At 35.8% G+C, this 22,410-nt stretch overlaps 2 protein-coding genes across 2 annotated transcripts; both read right to left on the reverse strand.

Annotated features, from left to right (window-relative positions):
* Positions 1 to 5,807: 5,807 nt before the first annotated feature.
* On the reverse strand, positions 5,808 to 6,347 carry LOC116086566 (keratin-associated protein 6-1). The gene has a single exon (XM_031364774.1). The coding sequence runs from the start codon at positions 6,293 to 6,295 to the stop codon at positions 6,059 to 6,061; it is 237 nt and encodes a 78-aa protein (XP_031220634.1). The 5' UTR covers positions 6,296 to 6,347; the 3' UTR covers positions 5,808 to 6,058.
* Positions 6,348 to 13,742: 7,395 nt separating this feature from the next.
* Positions 13,743 to 14,014, reverse strand: LOC116086567 (keratin-associated protein 6-1). Its single transcript, XM_031364775.1, has one exon. It carries the CDS (start codon positions 13,998 to 14,000, stop codon positions 13,764 to 13,766), a length of 237 nt encoding a protein of 78 aa, XP_031220635.1. The 5' UTR covers positions 14,001 to 14,014; the 3' UTR covers positions 13,743 to 13,763.
* Positions 14,015 to 22,410: the final 8,396 nt, after the last annotated feature.

The raw sequence follows: 22,410 nt of genomic DNA on the forward strand, positions 1-22,410 counted from the left end.
AGAATCTTCTTGTTGTAGGTGTACCCATTGGGATTGGGCTGCACAATCTTATAATAGTAATAGTACTAGTAGTAGTAGTCTGTTTGTCTGTCTGTCTCTTTTGCAGTGGTCTCCATCTGTTACAAAGAGGTTTCTTGATAAGGGAAGAAGACTACACTTGTCTAGGAATAGGGTCAGATATTTATAGGTTGTTTTTAGGGATCATGGTGATTTAGAAAATTTATAGTCACACCCAATGCTCAGGAAATGATGTTGAAGAAGGGGCAGAAAGACTATAAGAGCCAGAGGATCAGGAATTTGCTGTAATGTTGTGTCACCAAGTATTATCAGAAGCTACACCCATAACAGTCTCACCATTATGACTGCCCAAATGTGAGGTTGAACAAGCATAACACCACCAGGTGTGGCAAACCAGAAGCTAACCAGCCTACAAGTGTTCTCAACCCTATATAGAAATACAGGCAACTGAAGAAAGCTATGTGAGAGGTGATCCTCACCAGAGAAGAGAACATTCATTACTTATTTAGTGCCAAAGGTCAGCCTTGAAAGCATACAGACAAGTATATGTGGAACAGGGTATATTTAAGAAAAAATATATATGTATACTTAAGAATAAATATATACATGGATATATATTTATATTTACATATATATTCATTCATACATATCCATTTATATATTTGTGAATGTAATAATAATTAATGAGAAAAGATGCCCTAAATTTGAGGATAAACAGGGAGGGCTATATAGGAGGGTTTAGAGAGAAGGAAAGTGAGGATGGCTATAGTTATAATCTAAAAAATAAAGTTGTAAAAGTAAACCTACTTTTGAGGTGATCGGTAGTGACTGCAGAGACTTCTAACTGTTCAACATACTAACAATGAAATACAGTAGAAGGTTCATCCATAAAGAGGACATATACATCACCACCACCGAAGTTCAAGGACTATCTTGCAATGGGCATAGGGAATATACGAGGTGAGGTGTGGAACACTGACTTTCTGGTATAACATGGTTTTGGACTCTTGAACTTAAAGTACCTATGATTAACTTCACAAGATCTGCAAAAGAAAAGACATGTCAACGCCTGTCACTGAAGGGACAATAGCAAATTCCCTGAGAGTTTATATGCAGTTAAAGATTAATAAAGAAAGAAGAAACATTTCTGTTGCAAAAGTATACCCATCAGCTACCAAACTCTCCTTATTGCGTATATTGACACTATTGAATCCTAAAAGAAAGAATACACAAGATAAGGAAAGCAGCTGGTTGAATAGAAGGGGATTATTAGGAGTGACAAGAGAAAAAGACATTATCAGGGTGAACCACTAAAATACATTGTGTACATGTACGAAGATGTTAATGAAACCATTATTAGTTCATATGCCAATAAAAGTGTTTCTTTTAACCTTAAAGTAGCAATGTCAGTGTTAAAGATGGTTGAACGTGTCAAACAGTTGCCTGCAAGCTCTATATATTCCTAGTTCAATTTTGTAACTATCTTTGTATGAAACCCTTTTGAAGACATGAATATCGACACCTGATTTTATACTGCTTCTCTGTATTTATATCATATTTATACAAGAATTACTTATACTGTTCTATACCAAGAGATATAAAGATGTAAACATACTCTTCTATCTAATTTGTGTATGGTTTAAACTATCTTAAACATTTCGAAAAAGTAACAGACTTAGTAAAATTCTGTAAGTATTTGTGTTTGAGAGCACTTGATTACATTGTATATCTTTTTCTTCTTGAAATTATAAAATATAAATGGAGTAAATAGATATCATATCTGAAATTGTATCATTGATAACATTAGTAATATTGATAATATTGAAAAATTAGACTATTCATAGCAATGAAATATTAACTAGGACATATATTGTTGTAGAAATATATTTAGAGCACATTTCCATACACATAGTTATATGAGCAGCCCTGAGTAAAGTAACTAAACATAAGCAAATGAATATGGAAAAGGAACTTGTAGAGAGGGTGCAGGGTTGGGGGTTTACTGGACTGGAAAAGAGGAAAGAGGACATACAGATGTGTCTAATGAGGATGGATTTTATACAGGAATGAAATAGTCTATGAAAAAATGTAATGAAAGAGTTTTAAATTTCCAAAGATTAAAAAAGAAAGATATCAAGTTATATGGTTACAAACCCAAAGTAAAGAATGTTTGATGATATCACAGCCATGTTTCTGATACCCAAAGAGCACAATATACCAAAAAGCAGGTAAAAAATAAATAATAAACTGCTTATAAAGAAAATGAATTACATTTGGTGTCTCATGTGAACCTATTGTCTAACAGAGCAAGGAACACAAATATACTACATGAAGGAGATGTCCTAATGCTCTATATCAAGCAATAAACTTCTTATATAAAATGAAGTAAAATAAAAGTTTTACATTAAAAAAATAACTTGTAATCCAGGCAATGGTGGCACATGTCTTTCATCCCAATACTTGGAAGACAGAGGCTGTCTGATTTCTGAGTTCGAGGCTAGCCTGGTCTACAGAGTGAGTTACAAGACAGCCAAGGCTACACAGAGAAACCCTGTCTTGAAAAAAAACAAAAACAAAAACCAAAAAACAAACAAATAAAAAAAAACTTGTAAAGAAAATGAGTGAATTTGAGGATATATGTTGGAAGTCCCAGTCCTGGTCAATTGGCTTCACTATGCTGAGCTTGTGCCAAGTTAGTACATGTGGTTGGAACATGTGACAAAAATAAACTACTCATGTAATGGCAACACCTTAAAAGAGAACTAGTAGGGAGAGCTAGGATCCAAGTGCCATGAAGATGAAGCCTTACATCTCAATACTGCCATCTGGGGACCAATCTGTTATCACAAGAGCCTTTGGAGAACATGTGAAGTATACTCACTCCAGGTTGTTCCTGGTCCTCAAAGGTTCATGTGAATCTTGCAAAGTATGTTTTTCTCTGCCCCACCACAATTATGATTTAACTCTATCAGCATTCCTTAAACATCCAAAGTGTCCTCTAAGAGCCATGGTTGGTTTAGCCTTAAGCCTCTATAAAAATTACAGTGAAGTGTTTAGACCCAGGATTCAATAGGAAGACAGGTATAAGATATACATTTATTTTTTACTTATTCACTTTATATCCAGCTCACTGCGCCCTCCATATCACCTCTTCCCCCAATCTTTCCCCTCCCCTTCTCCTCTTAACAACCTCCCTTGGTATCACCCTACCCTGGCACATCAAGTCTCTGTGAGGCTAGACGCATCCTTTCCCACTGAGGCCAGACAAGGAAGCCCAGCTAGAAGAACAGATTCCACGTGCAGGCAACAGCTTTTGGTATAGCCCCCACTCCAGTTGTTTGAGACCCACATAAAGACCAAGCTTCATATCTGCTGCATAGGTATGGGAGGCCTATGTCCAGCCCCTGTATGTCCTTTTGTTGGTTCAGTCTCTGAGAACCCCAAGAGTCCAAGTTAGTTGACTCTGTTGTTTTATCGGTGGAGTTGCTATCCTCTCAGGTGTGTTGAGAGACAAGAAGAACAGCCAGATGGTCATGCAAATAAATTGAAACCTGCAACTGACTGGGTTGGGGACATAAGGGCACCTCCTGGACAAGAGAGACGCCTGAGATAAGGAAGTCTACCAAGAAATAATGGGTGCGTTGTTTGACTCAGAGCATTGAAGATATGGAACCTGAAGAGATCTCTTCCTGTAGTCAGGTAGAAACTTCAATAGGCACGTCCACAAAACTTTAAACCCAAATTTTTCCTGTCTACAAGAAATGAAGAAATGGGGGATGGATCTGAGACTGAGGGAATGGCCAACCAATAACCTGCCCAACTTGAAACCCATCCCATGGGCAAGCAAAAATCCCTGACACTGTTAATGATGCTCTATTGTGCTTGCAGACAGGAGTCTAGCATCACTATCCTCTGAGAGGCTCCACCCAGAAGCTGACACAGATACAAACACCCACAGTCAAACAATGGACGGAGCTTGGGGACTCTTCTGGAAAAATGGAGATACACATTCTTATTCCAAAGGAGAAAATAATATGATATATAGGCAAGATAAGACCAAACTATCATGTCTTTTATGTTCATAAATGGCCTTCTGGATGCACTGTGCCAGGATGTGGATTCTAAGAAAAATAGAAAGCTCTAAAACATGGTCATTCTCTAAAACTGGTTCCTTTACTTCCAGAAACTTCCCTTCCCACACATTACACGCAGTTGTGATTGTCATCTTCCGGCAATCAGCCTTGTTTCCTTTCCCAAAGCTTGCTAAACATTGCCCTAGGGAGGACCGGGAATTCAACCTGGATTCCTCATCTTTCTTCTGTGATGTCAGTTGAAGACACCATGAACCCAAATATTCTTAGATGAATTTGCAAAAGTAAATACCTAGGTATTTGATGGGTTAAGATTTCTCCAGATTTTTGTCTATGATAAAGTAACTTGGAGAAATTATTTTTGTTTTGGAATTTTTGAATCTGTGGTAACAGTCCAGGTACATTATTGGTGTGTTATCAAGTCATGTGTCCTATAGGTCTAGTAAAGCCCTTGGCCTTTGGGACAATGCTCTATATGTCCATAGCCATGACCAAAGTGAAAGATTTATTTTTTTTTTAATTTTTCTACCTTTGACAAAAGCTGAGCCATAATGCTGTCTAACTAATGTTTTCTTGTATAGATAATCTACTCTATAACATTTAAGCTTATTTTCTACATGATATGAGAAAATATAAAAAAACATCATTTTGTGTGTGTGTGTGTGTGTATGTACGCGCACGCGTGTGTGTGTGTTTGTTTGTGTGTGTGTGTGTGTGTGTGTGTGTGTGTGTGTGTTTTGGTCAACTTCCTTGATGGTACTCATTGTCACTTGAAATCTTGCTAATATAAATGCTACTGGTGGTGACATGGACTGCTGAACTCTAACCAGAACTACCAATAAGCATTCTAGGCTTCTTCTAGCTTCCATCTTTAATCACTTCTAACTAAATGCTGTTCCAATTTGAGGCCCATGCCAGGAGAGGGAGCTTACCCATGTCTGAAAAGCCAGGAACCAGAGCCTGGATATCCCAGACACCTGGGACATAAGCAAACACAACTTGAAAGAAAAAGTCAATGAAATGATTCCTAATGATATTTTGCTATGCTCATAGACCAAAGCCTAGTATAATTGTCATTGGAGAGGCTTCATCCAGCAACTGATAGTAGCTGACCTAAAGACCCATAACATTAAAGGTATAGAGCTAGGAGAAACCTAAAGAAAAGGTGGAAGAAATATTGTGAAGCTAGAAAAGTCCTGAACACCAGGAAAACATGGCCCACAGAATCATCCAAGCACATCTCATATGGGCTCACAGAGATAGAACTTGGAACCATGGAGCCTGCATGGGTCTACATTAGCTTCTCAGCATACATGCTGGAACTCTTTAGCTTGGGTCTTTTGTTGGATTCCTAACAATGGGGGTGGGATGTCTGATGACTCTTCTAACTGCTTTTGGGACCTTTTTCCTCCTGTTAGGTCATCTGGTCCAGCCTTGAAATAAGAGTATGTGCCTAGTCTTGTAATATTTTGTGTGATGCTCAATTGATATCCCTGGGAGGCCTACTTCTTTCTGAGAGCAGATACAGAACAGTGAATCTGGAAGAGTGGAGGGAGGGGGCAAGGATTGGGAGAAGTGGAGGGTGAGGAAACTGTAGTCAGGATGAGAGAAGAATAAATTAAAAAAGAAAAGGTTCAGAAATATAGAATAGATATTTATGAATAAATGACAAATAAAATAAAACCAAGATTTATATTTATCTTAAGAAATTTTTATTGGAAATATAGTGATTAAAATTAATATTATGACCTTATACTAAGCTTCTGGAATTAATATCTGAATACAGATGCTATTTATAGTGGAATGCTGGTCACAAATGGATGCCAATGTACTTCATAACACCAGAACCCCATACTGTCCCAGTTTTGTGTAGAATTCTCAGGTCTTGGGATTTAAAGCTGGAGGATCCTTGCATCATACACGAGGGGACAGAGGTGTCCCTGAGTTTCTTAATAGTAGTAGCCAAATCCAGAGCCGTATCCAGAGCCATATCCATAGCCACAACCACACAGAGAGCGTGAGCCATAGCCATAACCACAGCCATAGCCACAGCCCAGTCCACGGTAGCCACAGCCATAGTAGGAGCCATAGCCACAGCCCAGGCCTCCGTAGCCATAGCCCAGGCCTCCATAGCCACAGCAGCCATAGCCTCTGCCGCCATAGTAGTTTCCGTAGTAGCCACACATGGTGTAGGTTGTTGAGGTTGTTCTTGAGTAGAGAGGAGTGTAGATGACTTGAGTCTGTATATTTCTGCCTGAAGAGAGTGCCTTTTATACTCTCTCAGTGTGGGTGGGACCCACCATATGCTCATGCCATTGGCTAATTTTAAGACTTATTTAATTTAATTAGTTTTTTTTTCTCAACTATGTGACAAATCTCAAAGTTATTATGGGAGCTTGTTTTGTTTGCCAATTAGGTCCTGTGAAACAATTTGACACCAATAACAATGAAGGAACACTAAGACATAGAAATGTTCATTTTAACTGCTGTGTACATGTACAACATACCCAAGCTGCTCATGTGCTGACTTGCCCACATCACAGAGTAAAACACATATTCTTTTCCTTTTACACCCACTTTAGCCATTTGAAGCAGTACATTTCATCTGCGATATATTCAAAGTATTTTTGTTCTATAATATTATAGCTGTCTATCAACAATAAGGGAGAAACTTGCTTTGGACTTCATCTTTAGAATGCAATTAAGAAACAGGCTAATTGCAATTTATTTTAAATTTTACTTTAACATTTCAAAATTCAGTGAACCAACAAATTTTAATTATATAGATTTTTAAATTTTTGGACTAATTTCTTTTGATGGTCATGAAAATCGATTCTTTTATGGATTTTAAATGATAAAAATAAGTATAATATATTATGATAAATTACAACTTCATAAATTATGATTATTAAAATACCATATTTCATCTTTTGAAATGTTTAAGAGATTTTACCAGTTATGTTTAGAAAGTTTGTGAGACTGGAAATGTTACTGTTTCTATGATTTTTTTGAGTAAAATCCATCAGCAACTGCTAGAAAAATTGTCAATATTTTAGGATTTATAATAAGTTAATATCATCTAGAACATTTTTTTAGACATTTGATTTCAACAATGTATTTTTCAAAGTTAAATTCCTTTGCAATAATAAATAATGTTGAGCAGGAAATCTCTTTTTAGTCATTCATGTAGAACTTTTTGTAACAACCATTAAATATTACATGACTTCGTTATTTCCATTCGACTGCCCAGGCTGTGAGGACACACAACAGTGCATTTTTTTCATTGTTTGAAAATAACCACAGCTTTGCAAAACACTGGAAGGACAATCCATAATCTACAAACATTCTACAAACATTCCCAAAACAATGACCATAAGCTTAATAGGCTAGAAATGCTTTGTTTTGAAATTATAGTTTTCCATATAAGCCAAGGTTATAAAATTTATGGCTACAAGACTTTTAGAATCAATTTCAAAAGTCATTTATGTCATATAAAGTATAACATTTAGTTTTATAATCAGTGAGTGCTTTATGTGTATTAAAACATTTATTTATTTATTTATTTATTTATTTATTTATTCACTTTACATCCTGATCACAGCTTCCTGCATCTCCCCCACCATACCACTCTCATACTCCCCCTCCTCCCACGCTCCTCCTTTTTCTTCTCGGAGAAGGGGAGGATCCCCATGAGTGCCAACTGGCCATGTCACATGCAGGACTAAGTGCATGTTTTCCTACTGAGGGCAGACAAGACAACCCAGTTAGGAAAAAAGGAATCCAAAGGCAGGCAACAGAGCCAGAGATGGCCCCAACACACATTTTTGTTTTTAAAATGGGAATGTAAAATGTGAATAACACTTATGTTTGAACAGGTTCATATTTGTGGTATCACTGAGAATTAGAGGCATTTGTTTCATGTACAGTCTCTACTCCCTGCTGCACAGCATCTCCCATTACCAGCATGCTATATACAGTGGCACACCTATTGCGACATATGAATTATACCAAAGCATCATTATCTCCCAGAGTCCGTAGTTAATGTTGACTCCTAATGATATATCTTCTATGGGCTTTGACGATCCTGCATGGCATGCATTCAGCATTATAGTATCATAGTTTTATTGCCCTAGAAATCCTTTTGGTGTTCCTGTTTATATTCTCTCCATTTTTAAAATGTTCTACATGCCTACTACTCTGAAATATAATTAAAATTTATTTCCTGCAGAAACAATCCCCCCCCCCCAAATTTCCTTCCTCCTGGAAATTTTCTTTAGTTTTCCTAGGTGTTTGCCTAATTCACTATTTCTCTTAATAAAAATAATGTCACTGCAAAATGTGTATCTATGTCCCACTTTTCACCTCCTTTCCCTCAAATGCTTGGGCTTCTGACAGTCAACACTCCTGTGGAGCCTACCCCAATTCCACTTTGGTTTATTTCTTGAAATTTTGTTCAAGTTCTGAAACACAGTAAGGCTTTGCGAACTGTCTAAAACCCTGGAGGATGCAGTGACCAACTATATCATTTTGTAATGTCTTTTACAACTTGTCTACACATTTTCCTCAATCTTAAACATGTTCTGGCTCCTTTTTACATGTAGGAGGTTCACATGACTCTGGATCTTCTTCTGCAATTCCCTATTGGCTATTTCTCCCTCATCCAGAGCAGGCATTTATGGCATGTTTATTGAAAGGTTGCTAAAATTTAGACACAACCAAGATGCTCTTTTAAAAATATGTAACATTTTTATTTTGAAATTACAACATAATTACATTATTTCTCTCCTCCCTTTCCTTTCTCTAAACCTTCCCATACACTCTCCTTTGCTCTTTTTCAAATCCATGACCTCTTTATTTACTAATTATTATAACATGAATATAAGTATATTTATATCTGCATGCATCTATGTTTATTTATATACATATATTCCTAAATAAAGTCAGTATGGTCTGTATAATGTTATTTGTTTATATGTATGTATGTATGTATATATGTATGTATGTATGTATGGATGGATATGTATGGATAACCAGTTTATGTGCTCTCTCCTGGGGAAGACCATTTCTCCCAATCTCAGCACTCCTTAGTTGCCTGTAGTTCTTTGTGTAGTTCTTTGTGAAGGGAGGAGGCCTCCGACTCAGTCCATTCTGGCATGTGTACAGTTCAGCTCATGTTGGGGCAGTCATGTTGGAGATTATTTATAGTTACAGCTTCTGACATTACTTGAATCACCTCCCCACCACACACCTAAGGAAATAAATACCATGAGAACAGGGACCCTAATAATGCTTAATTTCAACTCACTTACAAAACTGAATTTTTCATGAATCGTTTTCATTTCATTTCATTCATGAAATTTTTCATGAATCTTTCTATGAAGTGGAAAAATAGTATAAACTACAAATGAAATGAATTTACAAATATATAATTTTTTTCTTAAATAAAATTGATAGTAGATTAAGTAGTTCTTTATCATGCCTCAGTTCTACAAAGCTAAATTACAAACATCTCTTAATGCCTTTTACCCAAGTAAAAGTTTAGATTTCCATGTATGTATATATGTTAAATTTTTATCATGAAATTAAATATAATTATATCATCTCCTTCTAACTCCTCACATATATCCCTACTTTGCTCCATCTCTAATTCATGACAGCTTTTTAATAATATATGTGTATGTGTGTGTGTATATATATATTATATATATTCTTAAACACATAAATACAATAAATAAGACCTTTTTTATCCATAGAATATTATTTGTGCAAATATGCTTTCAGGTCTGAACATTTTACATTGAATAACCAATGCAGCAGGTTTTCCTTGAAAAAATGTATTTTGCTCATTTTCCACATTCCCTAGTTCCCTGTAATTCTATGTCCGGGGCTTGGACCTCTTGAGATTCACCCCTTCTCTGTTAGTATGTGTCTTAGTTATGGTTACTGTTTCTGTGATAAAGCACCATGGTCAAAAGAAACTTAGGAAGGACAGGGTTTACTTGGCATATACTTCCATATCACAATTCATCATTGAAGGAAGTCAAGAACTCAAGCAAAGAAGGAGGCTAGAGGAAGGAGCTCATGCACAGGCCATGGAATGGTGACACATACTGGCTAGCTCATAATGGCTCTGCAGCCTCCTTTCTTATAGAACCAGGACTCCCCGTCTCCAGGGCAGTAGTTCCATTGTACGTGCATCCACTGGAGCTCAGCATCACAAGATTACTTCTTCTCTGAATTTTAATCAGTTGAAGATTTCTGTAAATATCCTCTCAGGAATAAAGCTTCCAGGCCAGATCCAACTCAGATGTGCTGAGCCCTGTGTCCAGAGTGCACATTGTCTTCATTAAGACAGACTTGCTTTCAACATCTGGATGAGGGTATCAAGGGCATCAATAACAGCTATAATGACTCTGGAGTCTCTTGGGTTTTTCTGACTAAAATCTAATGACTGCATTGATCTTTTACTAGATAGTATATGGCTCTTGTGAGGCAACATTGGCTCATATGAGAAAAAATCATTTCACATCAACAGCCCATTTTAAAAAATATGTTGGTTGGTTTTTGACTCTTTGCTTTTTGTGAGCTATTTATCCTCTAAGAGGGTATAGCTGGCAAAGATTCTCGCCCTTTCGGTGTGCTTTCTCTTCAGTCAGTTGAACATAAGATACATGAAGAGAGACTGAGAAATTACATCAGAATATAAGATCAAAGTATGAAAATATAAAATCAAAATGTAGGATTTATGCATAACTTCTAGATATCCTCCATGAAAGAGCCTGAGATTCATAAATCAACAGATGAAAGAAGGAAGATGTGCATAGCAACTTTATAAAAGGAGGGGTTAAAATAAACTTGATATTCAGATATATTTTAATTAAATATATCTCATAATTAAGTGACATTAATACCAAAAACAAAAACAAAACAAAAATGCCAGGTGGTGTTGGCACACACCTTTAATTCCAGCATTGGGAGGCAGAGGCAGGCTGATTTCTGAGATCGAGGCCAGCCTGGTCTACAGAGTGAGTTCCAGAACAGTCAGGGCTATACAGAGAAACTCTTTTACAAAAAAACCAAAAAAGAAAAAAAAAGTGATACTAATAATGAAGGTTAACCTGAAACATTTTGCATTTATCTAAGAAAATGCTGTATTTAATTATAAAGACAATATGTATGCGTGAAAAATTTTGTCTTCATACTAAGTTTGTCTGGGAGAATGCTGTCTCATTTAACTTTACTTTCATCCATTGATAAAATGGGAATATCCTTAAGATATCATATAGTTGGTTACACTGAGGTTTCTTTAAGATAATTGCTCTGGGAGGTTCATCAGAACCTCATATTATGATGGCTTTCTAACTCATCCTCCTTAAATAAAATTATTTCAATTAGATTACAAATGTATTTTGCATTTATATTTTCAAGGTAATTTATGTGCATAATATTAATCAAATTTGACAATAAACTATTACTCTATATGGCAACAATAAAAAAAAACCACCATGCATGTAATTGTTAAATGTCACTTTTATTAAACATCAAACTTTATTCTGACTTCTTAACATATTTAGATATAGTAACCCTTCAATACAGGCTATGTTATTCCAACTAATTGTATATGTTCAGGCCAATCCAGAAGTTTATAATACACAAAAATCCCCAAATCTATTAAGAAGAAGATCTATGTTTCATGCTTTAGTGTAATAATCTGGAATTATTTTGTGTATTTTCTAATAAAAGTAAATATAATGATGTTAGAGTTGATGTTGACAGGTATAGGAAATGAATGGCAGAAATAAGATACAGAGCTAATGTTAAAAGAGCCCTTTATATTTTTATTTCAATTCTAGATATTCCTAATTTAATTAACAGAGGTGAAAAAGTCAATATGAGCAAAAATATGTTTGTTTGGTGACATGACTGCTGACATTGAAATATAATTCTGAGCATTATAATTTGCAAAAATATTTCAATAATTTTTGGTACCATTAATGTGTGAGTCAAGTAAATGTATTAGAAAATTGTATTAGAAATTAACAATAGTCATGAACATTTTTTCCTGAATGTTCAGTGATTAAGTCTCTTCAAGAAATCAAGATAACTAAAATCAGTATTTAAAAAAAAGCACTATCACCCATGCTTCATTTAGTATCGATTTTATTTTCAAGATCCAAGATTGTAGAGTCACCACTTTTACTACAAGGAAACACAGAGCCTCCTAATACAAGGTCTTAACATTGCTTGTAGTTGTCCTCCTGAACTTGTTGATAAGACCCTATTGTTAAAGACATCATACACCTGGGATGCAGATAAATCTGGAACTGAGCTGGCAACTTCCTCACCATTTTCCAATAGGTCAGAAAATGCAGTGGAAACTGTCAAGGACAATGTGTTTCAATGGTCCTACCAAGATAAGAACTGTAAGAACTACATTACCAGTCTAGCAGGCAAGACATACCCACTGGTGTAGCAGGAATGCAAGTCTTATAGGGTCAACCAAGTGTTCTATGATTTGTTTTGGAGACCATTCCACAAAGCATAATCACAACTGATACTATAATCCAGTTAAAAAATCCATGACTGATGGAGTTCTTGGGAATTTAATTGTAATTATTTAGCTAAAATGATACAAAAACATACTTTTCTCTAAATGTTGCTACCCATATATACATAGTATACTGTTATCAAGTAAACTCACAATAAACAGAGGTGAATACAGAGACTAATAGCTTCTCAAGGTAATGAAAATAAATGCTAATGGAGTGCTTGACACTGAGTAGAACATTCATGCTACTCCTCTAATGCTTGGGGAGCAATATGGAAGAGGGGCAGAAATAATGGGAAGGCTTGAATATAGGTACACTTGCTGTGATGAACTATCTTGCCACATAACACAGGCGATGTAGTCATGACCTCACATCAACAGCAGTTTGGAAGTGGACTGCACAGGACAGGAACAATCAACAGTCAAGTGTAAATTTTTGAGGGACAAGGGTCATTTGCACCTCCCCCCCGCTCAACTATAGTTCTAACCGCAGTTCAACATAACTCATATCAATACACTTTAAAGAGATTGTTTTGTTAAGATTATTTTTCTGCTTTGTTAAGATTATTATGTTCTTCATATCACTAACCAATGACTTGGTGGTACAAGTGGAATAGAAGTTTTAAAGCAGGTTTATCTTAAGAGAAGTAATTGTATGTGACAATGAAATAAAATATGGATAATGTCAGAAAATCACAGTATCAGAAAATCACTTAGGGGTTAAAGGGCTTGTCTTTCAACATGGCAAGATGAGTACAACCACTATTACTCAGATGATGAACAAAAAGAACCACCTTTCTTAAGTTTTCTTCTGACTCCCATTATGTATGCTTGGGCACATGGGCACACACACACACACACACACACACACACACACATTAAATAAGTGAATAAATAAGTAAATGAAATAACAAATATTGTAGTTTATGAGATTGAATAAATTTATTATGAAATATAGAAAAATCAAAACATGAGATACTTGTTATCTTGTTCAGAGATTTAGAGAACTGAGAAACCTCTAAGAATGAGGTTCATAAAATTTGGACTTCAGAATTGGAGATTTCTGAGCTCACATTCAAAGAGGGTGAAAGTTTTCCATGGTGTCTTCAATAGTAGTAACCAAATCCAGAGCCATAGCCTGAGCCATATCCATAGCCACAGCCACACAGAGAGCGTGAGCCATAGCCATAGCCACAGCCATAGCCACAGCCCAGTCCACGGTAGCCACAGCCATAGTAGGAGCCATAGCCACAGCCCAGGCCTCCGTAGCCATAGCCCAGGCCTCCATAGCCACAGCAGCCATAGCCTCTGCCGCCATAGTAGTTTCCGTAGTAGCCACACATGGTGTAGGTTGTTGAGGTTGTTCTTGAGTAGAGAGGAGTGTTAGGTGACTTGAGTCTGTATACTTCTGCCTGAAGAGAGTGCCTTTTATACTCTCTCAGTGTGGGTGGGACCCATCATATGCTCATATCACTGGCAAATTTTCTGAGTAATGTAATTGTTTTGTTGTTTTTCAATCATGATAATATATCTGAGTCATTAAAGAGGCTTGGTATTTGGCCTCTGAGGTTTTTCTTGTTAGTAATTTATTCACTATTTATTTTTTAGTAATTTGATTGAAATAGAATTACCTCCAATGCTCTGCCATGCTCTCCCATGCTCTCCAAACTTACAAGTTCAAACCCTTTTTCCTTTGAGTATCATTGTTGCATGTATTTATTTATATATGTAATTTTATTCACACACACAACATGCTGAAACATGTTGATTCTGCTTTTGTTATTTGTGTGTATATGGTTTTAAGGCTGATCACTCTTCATTGGACAACCAATAAGCAGGCCCATCTTTAGGAAAGGCTAATTTTCTATCATTCAGCATTATTAGTTGCCTATAGCTTTTTGCCTAGAAATGGGACTTTTCCCAAAAACTTTCCCCTCAATATTAACATGCCTATTGAATTTGCTATTGTATACTAAATAGAATATTGGAACCAATGCTGTGAACTGAAAATAGAAAAAAAAGCAGCCAAGAAAGTCTAGACAAAAACAAATAATTCTATAATTTAATAAAGAACAATCACAACTAAAAACACAATCCAACAATAACCAATAAAAGAGATAGGTTGTAGGATGGATTAAGAAACAAAACCCATGTAAAGACTGTCTATAAGAAACTCATCTTAGATTGAAGATAAACATCACTTTAAAGTAAAAGAATAACTAAAAATATTCCAGGTGAATGAGATTAGAAGTCAAGCATGTATTGCCATCTGAATATTTGCCAAAATAAACTGCTAAAAAAATTATTTAGAAGAGACAAAGCGGGGCACTTCATTCTAAAAAAGGAGCAATTAAAAGAAAAATATCAACATACTAAACATGTATATACCAAATTGTAGCTAACTCAATTTCATAAAAAGCATATTAATAGAATTAAAGACCCAGTTTAACAAAATCACCATAATAGCAAGTGATTTCAACAACCTATTTCCTTAAATAAATAAGCCATGTAGACACAAAGTAAACAAAGAAAACTCAGAATCAAATGTTATTTTGCATCAAATAGACTAATAAATATCTGCAAAATATTCCATCCAAATGCCAAAGAATACAAATTCTACTCAACAGTACATAGAAGCATCTATAAAATAAACCACATGGTAGAACGCAAAGCCAGCTTTATCAAATACAGAAAAGCTGAAATAACTCCATTTATCCCATATGACTTCTAATGCAAGAAACTTAAAATTGTCAGCAAACAAAACTCTAGGGATCAAACATCAATACAGAAATTAATTAAACAGAAAGAAAGGTAGCAATAGAAAGGATCAATGAATCTAAGAGCTGTTCCTTAAATACTTTGTTCTCTGACAGTTTTGTATTTACATATAAGGTATTCTGCTACTATTACCACTCCACCCTTCTTTATATCTCAGCAAGATAAGTGGTTTTCTGAACAATTCTTTCTCTCTCTAATATCTTTTTGTTTTGTGACCCTGTGTGTTTAACAAAAGCCAGTGAACCTTTGCTCATGTGTATGGAGGTGCTCACTTGAGTATGTGTATCCCATTGCCTATGCCAATGAAAAGAATGACTCCCTATCCTCTAGAACCTTAGCTGCCGATAGGTCTCCAGGCAGGGTCCCATGAGCCCCATTGCTATCTGCAACTGATGTTGACAGCCCCAATTATCTGCATGTTTTTTTTTAATGAATAATGGAGGATGTTTGTGAGTGCAGTGTCTTTGTTAAGTCAGGAAGGCAGCTCAACTTCTTTCCACTGTTACCTACAAAATAGTTGTAAAGATCATGAATCTGGGGGGTTGGGAAATTTAAAGCAGAATTGGGGTGGTAGAGTAGTGAATTTAACTCTCCTGATTCAACTGAGGGTTTTTTCATTGATATGTTATATGTTTATATTTATTGATTATATATTATACATAGACATCACACACACACACACACACACACACACACACACACACACAAGACTCTTCTCTCAGAATACATGGCAAACAGTTTCCCCTCCTTCCACTCCTGCCAGTCTCTACATCTCTCTTCCCTGGTCCACCACTAGCCTTCCCCTTCCTCTTCAGAAAAGAGCATTAAGAGTATCAAGGGCAGGCAAAAGAGTCAGAAAAACACCTGCTCCCACTGTTATGCATCCCACAAAAACACCAATGGGAGGTGACACATATACTCACCAAAAACTTTCTCAAACTAGATTTTTAAACCTCCAATAACTATCATATATATACATACATACATATATATATACACAAACACATATATATTTATATACATATACATGTATGTATTTATACACATACATTTATATATACATGTATGTGCATATATATGTATGAATATACCTATATATATATACATACATATACCTACATATATATAAATATATATATATAATCAAAACCATACTAGTTTTAATTATAATCTTATTTTTGATCCCCAAAGGCATCCATTTTAAAAAATATTTCAGTTAGGTTACAATTTTTTTGCATTGTGACTTTTCTTCTCTCTTGATCAATGTGAATTTCTCCTTCCAGAGCTAAATAACTATTGTAATATGAAATATATTATATAATATATTTTATATTAGTATTACAGCATATCATTATAATAATGCATTTAATTAAATATATCATATGGAAAATTATATAAAAATATTATCATATATATAAAATGTTCTACATATCATAATTTATATATGTAATATATATTAAAATTCAATTGATATTTGATAATCATAATGTTGATAGTAATATAACTAATCAAAATTTCAATAGACTAAGGTCTATTCAAAATGGATTTTCCTCTTGAAGTTAAAGAAAATAAGTTATATAATGAAATCTCATTTCTCAAATTTTCTCAAATTATTATTTCATACTATCAATTAACTACACTTCATTTAACCATTATACCATAGTTTCAGCTGCATATGTAGCAGAGGATGTCTAGTATCAATGGGAAGAGAGGCCCTTGGTCCCATGAAGGCTCGATTCCCCAGTGTAGGGGAATGCAAGGGCAGTAAGGTGGGAGTGGGTGAGTGGAAAAGCACCCTCATAAAAGCAAGGGGAGGGGGGATGAGATAAGTGGTTTCCAGAGGGAAAACTGGAAAAGGGATAATATTTGAAATGTAAATAAATAAACTACCCAATAAAAACTATATTTCTTTAAAAAAAGAATATATCTTTCATTAAATATATGTGGGAAGGCAATATTGTAAACCCCTTCATTTTGATTTTTGATATTATAGTCATATTTCTGTCATTCCAATAATAGTTCACAGTAATTACTATTTTAACATGACCTTTCAGATATTCTGGTGTAAAATTCAGAGATTGGAATTTAAAGATAGCTTTCATTATAATAAAGAGAGTTCAGGTATTAACCATGCCCTGTATTTTAATCCTCTTTCCTAGCAATCATCAGAATGTGGAAAAGGATTTTTTTTAATTATCTAATTTGTTTTGCATTCCCAGTGACTCAAAAGAATAGAAGTAAAAATATTTACTGCTAATGACTACATCAGCATATTAGTCTACTAATTTATCCACTGCATGTTTTGAATATTGTTTTTATGTGTGTTTCTTGGTAGTACCTTTTGATTAGATGGATATATGCTACATCTTACTCACTTTTGACCATTTTAAATATTTGATATAGAAAACATATCCACTTATTCAAAACCAGATTTTTTCTTTTATTAAAGGTGAAAGTAGATTCTTTCTCATACAATACATCCCAACTGCAGTTTGCCCTCCCTCCACTCCTCCCAGTTCCCTCCACTCCTCCCAGTAGTGTGCTTGGTACTTCAGTCTCTGTAAGCCCATGTGACCCTGCTTAGTTGATTAGATTAGCCATGTTTTCTTTGTGTCCTCCATCTCTTCTGATTCCTACCATCATTGCTCTCCCACTTACAAGGGATTTTCTAGAGACCTCAAATTTAGACTCCCTTTTCATGTAACTATCAGTAGGAAACATTTCATTGAGTTTTTTTCTAACCAGTGTCTTTGGCTTTACTCTGGACTCTTGGCTATGCAGTCTCTGGTTCCTGGCCATCCAGACAGTATAGGAAATGGGCTCCCTCTTGTGGCATAGACCCCAAGTTAGAAAGTATAAATCTTTTTATTTATTTATTTATTTATTTATATGCGAATTTCTCCATTCCCAGTTTCCCCTCCAAAAAACAAAAAAACAAACAAAAACAAACCCCTGTTGCCTCCCCCCTCCCCATGCCTGCCACCCCGCCCTCTCCCACTTTCTGGCCCTGGCATTCCCCTACACTGGGGCACAGAACCTTCACAGGGCCGAGGTCCTCTCCTCCTAAGAGTATACAATCAATGCAATAATAACTTCAGCTTTTAGTAAGCACTAGTAGAAATAACCTGTGCATTATTCTTTCATTGAGCTATTTTAGTTCTTGGAATACTGCTTAAATTTGGTAAAAATGCATTGCATCAAGCAATTTTAAAAGAATTGAAAATGTGTTTGTGTATTTTCTGAGCAGACATATTGATAGATTGCTTATTGGTGAAGAACCTTGTTAACAAAAGATATTGGAATTTACCTTTAGCATTTAATTCAAGAAATTAATATTGCAACAAATTTAACTATTTTCTCATTTCAGTCCTAGCAGGTATAACTTTGCACTAAATGAGAAGACATGTTTTTGCATAATATTGATGTGATCTTGTGAAAGTGTCAAGTTCTCATGATCATCCATAATCAAAAGAAAGGAAGGTAAATCTTGTTTTTCAAACCTTTCAAGATGATGGTCGGGGTCCTCCACTATATCCTCCCAAAACTTCATAAGTATATATTCATGACAGCATCGGGATAGCTCTACACATTTCTGCTCATATTTTTTAGTCTCTATGGTCCTTATTCTACTTAAGTTTTTATCCTTTGCATGAATAAATAAAACTTTAGTCTTACCAAAGTCATAGACTCTGATGTGTCATCTTCATCCCCAGGACTGTGCAACAGTGAAATCAGCTCACTTTCAGTTTCTGGCGAATCTTTCAGTCGGGCTATTCTTCTACCACATATATTAGAATTTTACCTCAGAAGCTATTCCATAGATCACCTAGCTTCTCTCCTTTTGTTTTTGTTTTTCAAATTTTAATCGAAGCCTGCTAAAGGAACAGCCTTTCTCTAAGCCAAGTAGAACCACTTTGTTCACACTCCACCAAAGTCAATCTAAATTTTCATCTCCAATCCTATTTGGCATGATAAAAACATATAGAATTTATATCACTGATAATCCCTTAATATTTGGAACTATTGTACATTTGTCAACCAAATAAATTATCTGTTAATAGTTTAAAAATAGGCCTTATTCTGTGGATTCATATTCTATGTGTGCTCTTTATTCTCTGGTCTTGTATCAAGTTCACATTTATTTTCTTAGAACACTTTTATTGATTAACTATTCAATTAGCTTATAAATGTGTGAGTGTGTGTGTGTGCGCGCACATATACACGCACATACTTGGTCACTAGGTCACAAAGTAAAGTGATTGTGTTGACTGGGCTATCTCACCAACTCCTGACTCACCTCTCTTAGTCTCCAATATGATGACAAAATCTCACCCTTGATTTTCATGCTTTTGACTATCTATGAAAAGGTTAGAAAATTTTGAGACTATTACCAAATTTAGATTTGATAAAAATTTCAGATAACTATATTAGGATTGATCTATTAGTAAAAAATATCAGAAACAAGTTTAAGTTTATCAGTTCTCTATATCAGTACTATATCAATAGAGTCTTAAGAATTTCTGTGATCCTTTTTAAACTCATGTTTCTAACAGAATGCAACCTTCCCTCTCTGCATATTTAGGATCAATAGATATAAATATCAGTGTCTCTACTATGGATATGGATAATGTATAAACTGATAAGCATATAAATGCATGCATGAAGCATAAAGTAAAGTGAATGATTCTTCTTTCCATATGCAGATGTTAAAACATCTTGGCATTCAGTATGTTACAAATTAATTAATGCTTTCACCATGGTCTTTCTATAATAGTTATGTTATTCCTTACCTCTTTGTTTTTATTTTAAATAACCTGGGTAGATTTTTCATGCATGTATAAAGTATATTCTTATCACTGTATCTCCCCTACCCTCTTGAATCTCTCACTGTCCTCTACTCACTCCACCTCTACACATACCTTTCCCACACCCATGTTTTTTAACTAGGCTTTTGTTACCAATAACTCACATTTTTATAAGTAAAAAGACATAAAAAGAGAGTGAGAGGGACAGACATAGAGAGAAAAGAAAGAAGAGAAAGAAGAAAGAGAAGACAGATGATAGATAGATAGAGAGATAGATAGATAGATAGATAGATAGATAGATAGATAGATAGATAGATAGATAGATAGCACTATTAAAATCAGGAGCCTAACACTGCTATCCTCTGGGAGGCTTTACCATCAGCTCTCTGAGACAGATACAGATACTCACAGTCAAGCACTAGACAGAGGTCAGGAACCCCTATGGAAGAGTTATGAGAAGGATTGAAGGAATTGAAGGACATGGCATCCCCATAGGAAGACCAACAGTGCCAACTAACCTAGACTCTTGGAAGCTCCCTGAGATTGATCTACCAACCAAAGAGCAAATGAGGCACATCCAAGGCCCCAGGCACATATGTAGTAGAGGACTGACTGCCTTGTATGGTCTCAGTGGGAGAAGATGTGTCTAATCCAATAGAGACTTGATGCCCCAGGGAGGGAGGATGCAACCTCTCAGAGGGAAAGGGGAGGAGCATAGTAGGGGGGGAGAACTCTGCAGTGGTGACTAGGAGGGATCCAACATTTGGGATGCAAATAAATAACAATAATAAGAAAAAAGGAAAAAATAAAAATTTAATAGGAGTTATCTTTCTGGGTTATATGACCTACTGTAAGCTGAAAAATGCTTTTATTTAGCATCTGGACAAGTAAGCTAATAAAATGGGAGAAGAGTCTCTCAGTAAGCCACATTGTATCTACTCAGGCATCCTGCAACATAACAAAGTTGTCTTAGGTATGTTGATTGAAGAAAGACTTTAGACAACTTCAGTATAAGCACTTGTTTGAGTTCAGTACCATCTGTGGCTTGTCCCTCAAACCACTCACTTGATACATAAACCTGTATTTTAAAAATGTAAACAGGAGTCTGACCATGTTCTTCTCATACCATGAGATTCTACAACTACCATCATGGTGGGCAACGTTGAGGCTGTAGGCCTGGGCTTTTGCTATGATTGTAACTATGATAAATACAGATATAACTGCTGCAGCATAGGCTGCTATGGGTGACTCTGGTCTCCTGGCTTCTCCTAAGAAACAAAAGACTCCTTAACTCCTTAAATCATTTTCTCATGAGAAGCTTTACTTTCCTGGATAATTTGTAATATCAATATGTTTTAATGTTAATTATAAGGGCTTTAATTTATAATACTTTCCATATCAGAACATATACTTCATTGAATATTTACCTGGAAGCCTTTTTGTATTAGATATTTTCTTTATTTAGATTTCAAATGTTCTGCCCTTTCCTGGTTTCCCCTCCCAAAAAAAAATCCTATTTCCTCCCCACATCCACTGCTCACCAACTATCCCTCCCCCACTTCCTGGCCCTGGCATTCCCCTACACTGGGGCATAGAGCCTTCACAGGATCAAGGACCTCTCTTCCCATTGATGACCAACTAGGCCATCCTTTGCTACATATGTAGCTGGAACCATGAGTCTCACCATGTGTACTCTTTGGTTGGTAGTTTAGTCCCTGGGAGCTCTGGGGGTATGGGTTAGTTCATATTTTTATTCCTCCTATGGGGCTGCAAACCCCTTCAGCTCCTTTGGTCCTTTTTCTAGCTTCTTCATTGGGGGCTCTGTGCTCAGTCCAATGGATGACTGTGAGGCTCCACTTCTGTATTAGTCGGGCACTAGCAGAGCCTCTCAGGAGACAGCTCTACTATGAATGGCTGAAAATAAAAATAAAAACTGAGCAGCTTAGATATTGGGACACTAGTAATTTTAAAAATAAGGTAAACTCCCTCCAGTCTGCACTGGTCTACCTTGGGCATGAACTCAGCACCAGTCCCACAGCCATCGGAGGAGGCTCAACTACCAGGTACTCTAGCGTGCCCAGGATCTTAGGATCAAGTTTGAGGAGTACACGACATCTGTTCTAACACCACTGGGAGTAACTGGGACCAGCAGGATCTAGGAACACAGGAA

This window comes from Mastomys coucha, unplaced genomic scaffold (assembly GCF_008632895.1).
Source record: "Mastomys coucha isolate ucsf_1 unplaced genomic scaffold, UCSF_Mcou_1 pScaffold12, whole genome shotgun sequence".
Classification (NCBI taxonomy): Eukaryota; Metazoa; Chordata; class Mammalia; order Rodentia; family Muridae; genus Mastomys; species Mastomys coucha.

What these genes read in the sequence shown, in the direction of transcription:
- LOC116086566 (XM_031364774.1), bottom strand. Translation starts at nt 6,295, where the DNA reads ATGTGTGGCTACTACGGAAACTACTATGGCGGCAGAGGCTATGGCTGC.
- LOC116086567 (XM_031364775.1), bottom strand. Translation starts at nt 14,000, where the DNA reads ATGTGTGGCTACTACGGAAACTACTATGGCGGCAGAGGCTATGGCTGC.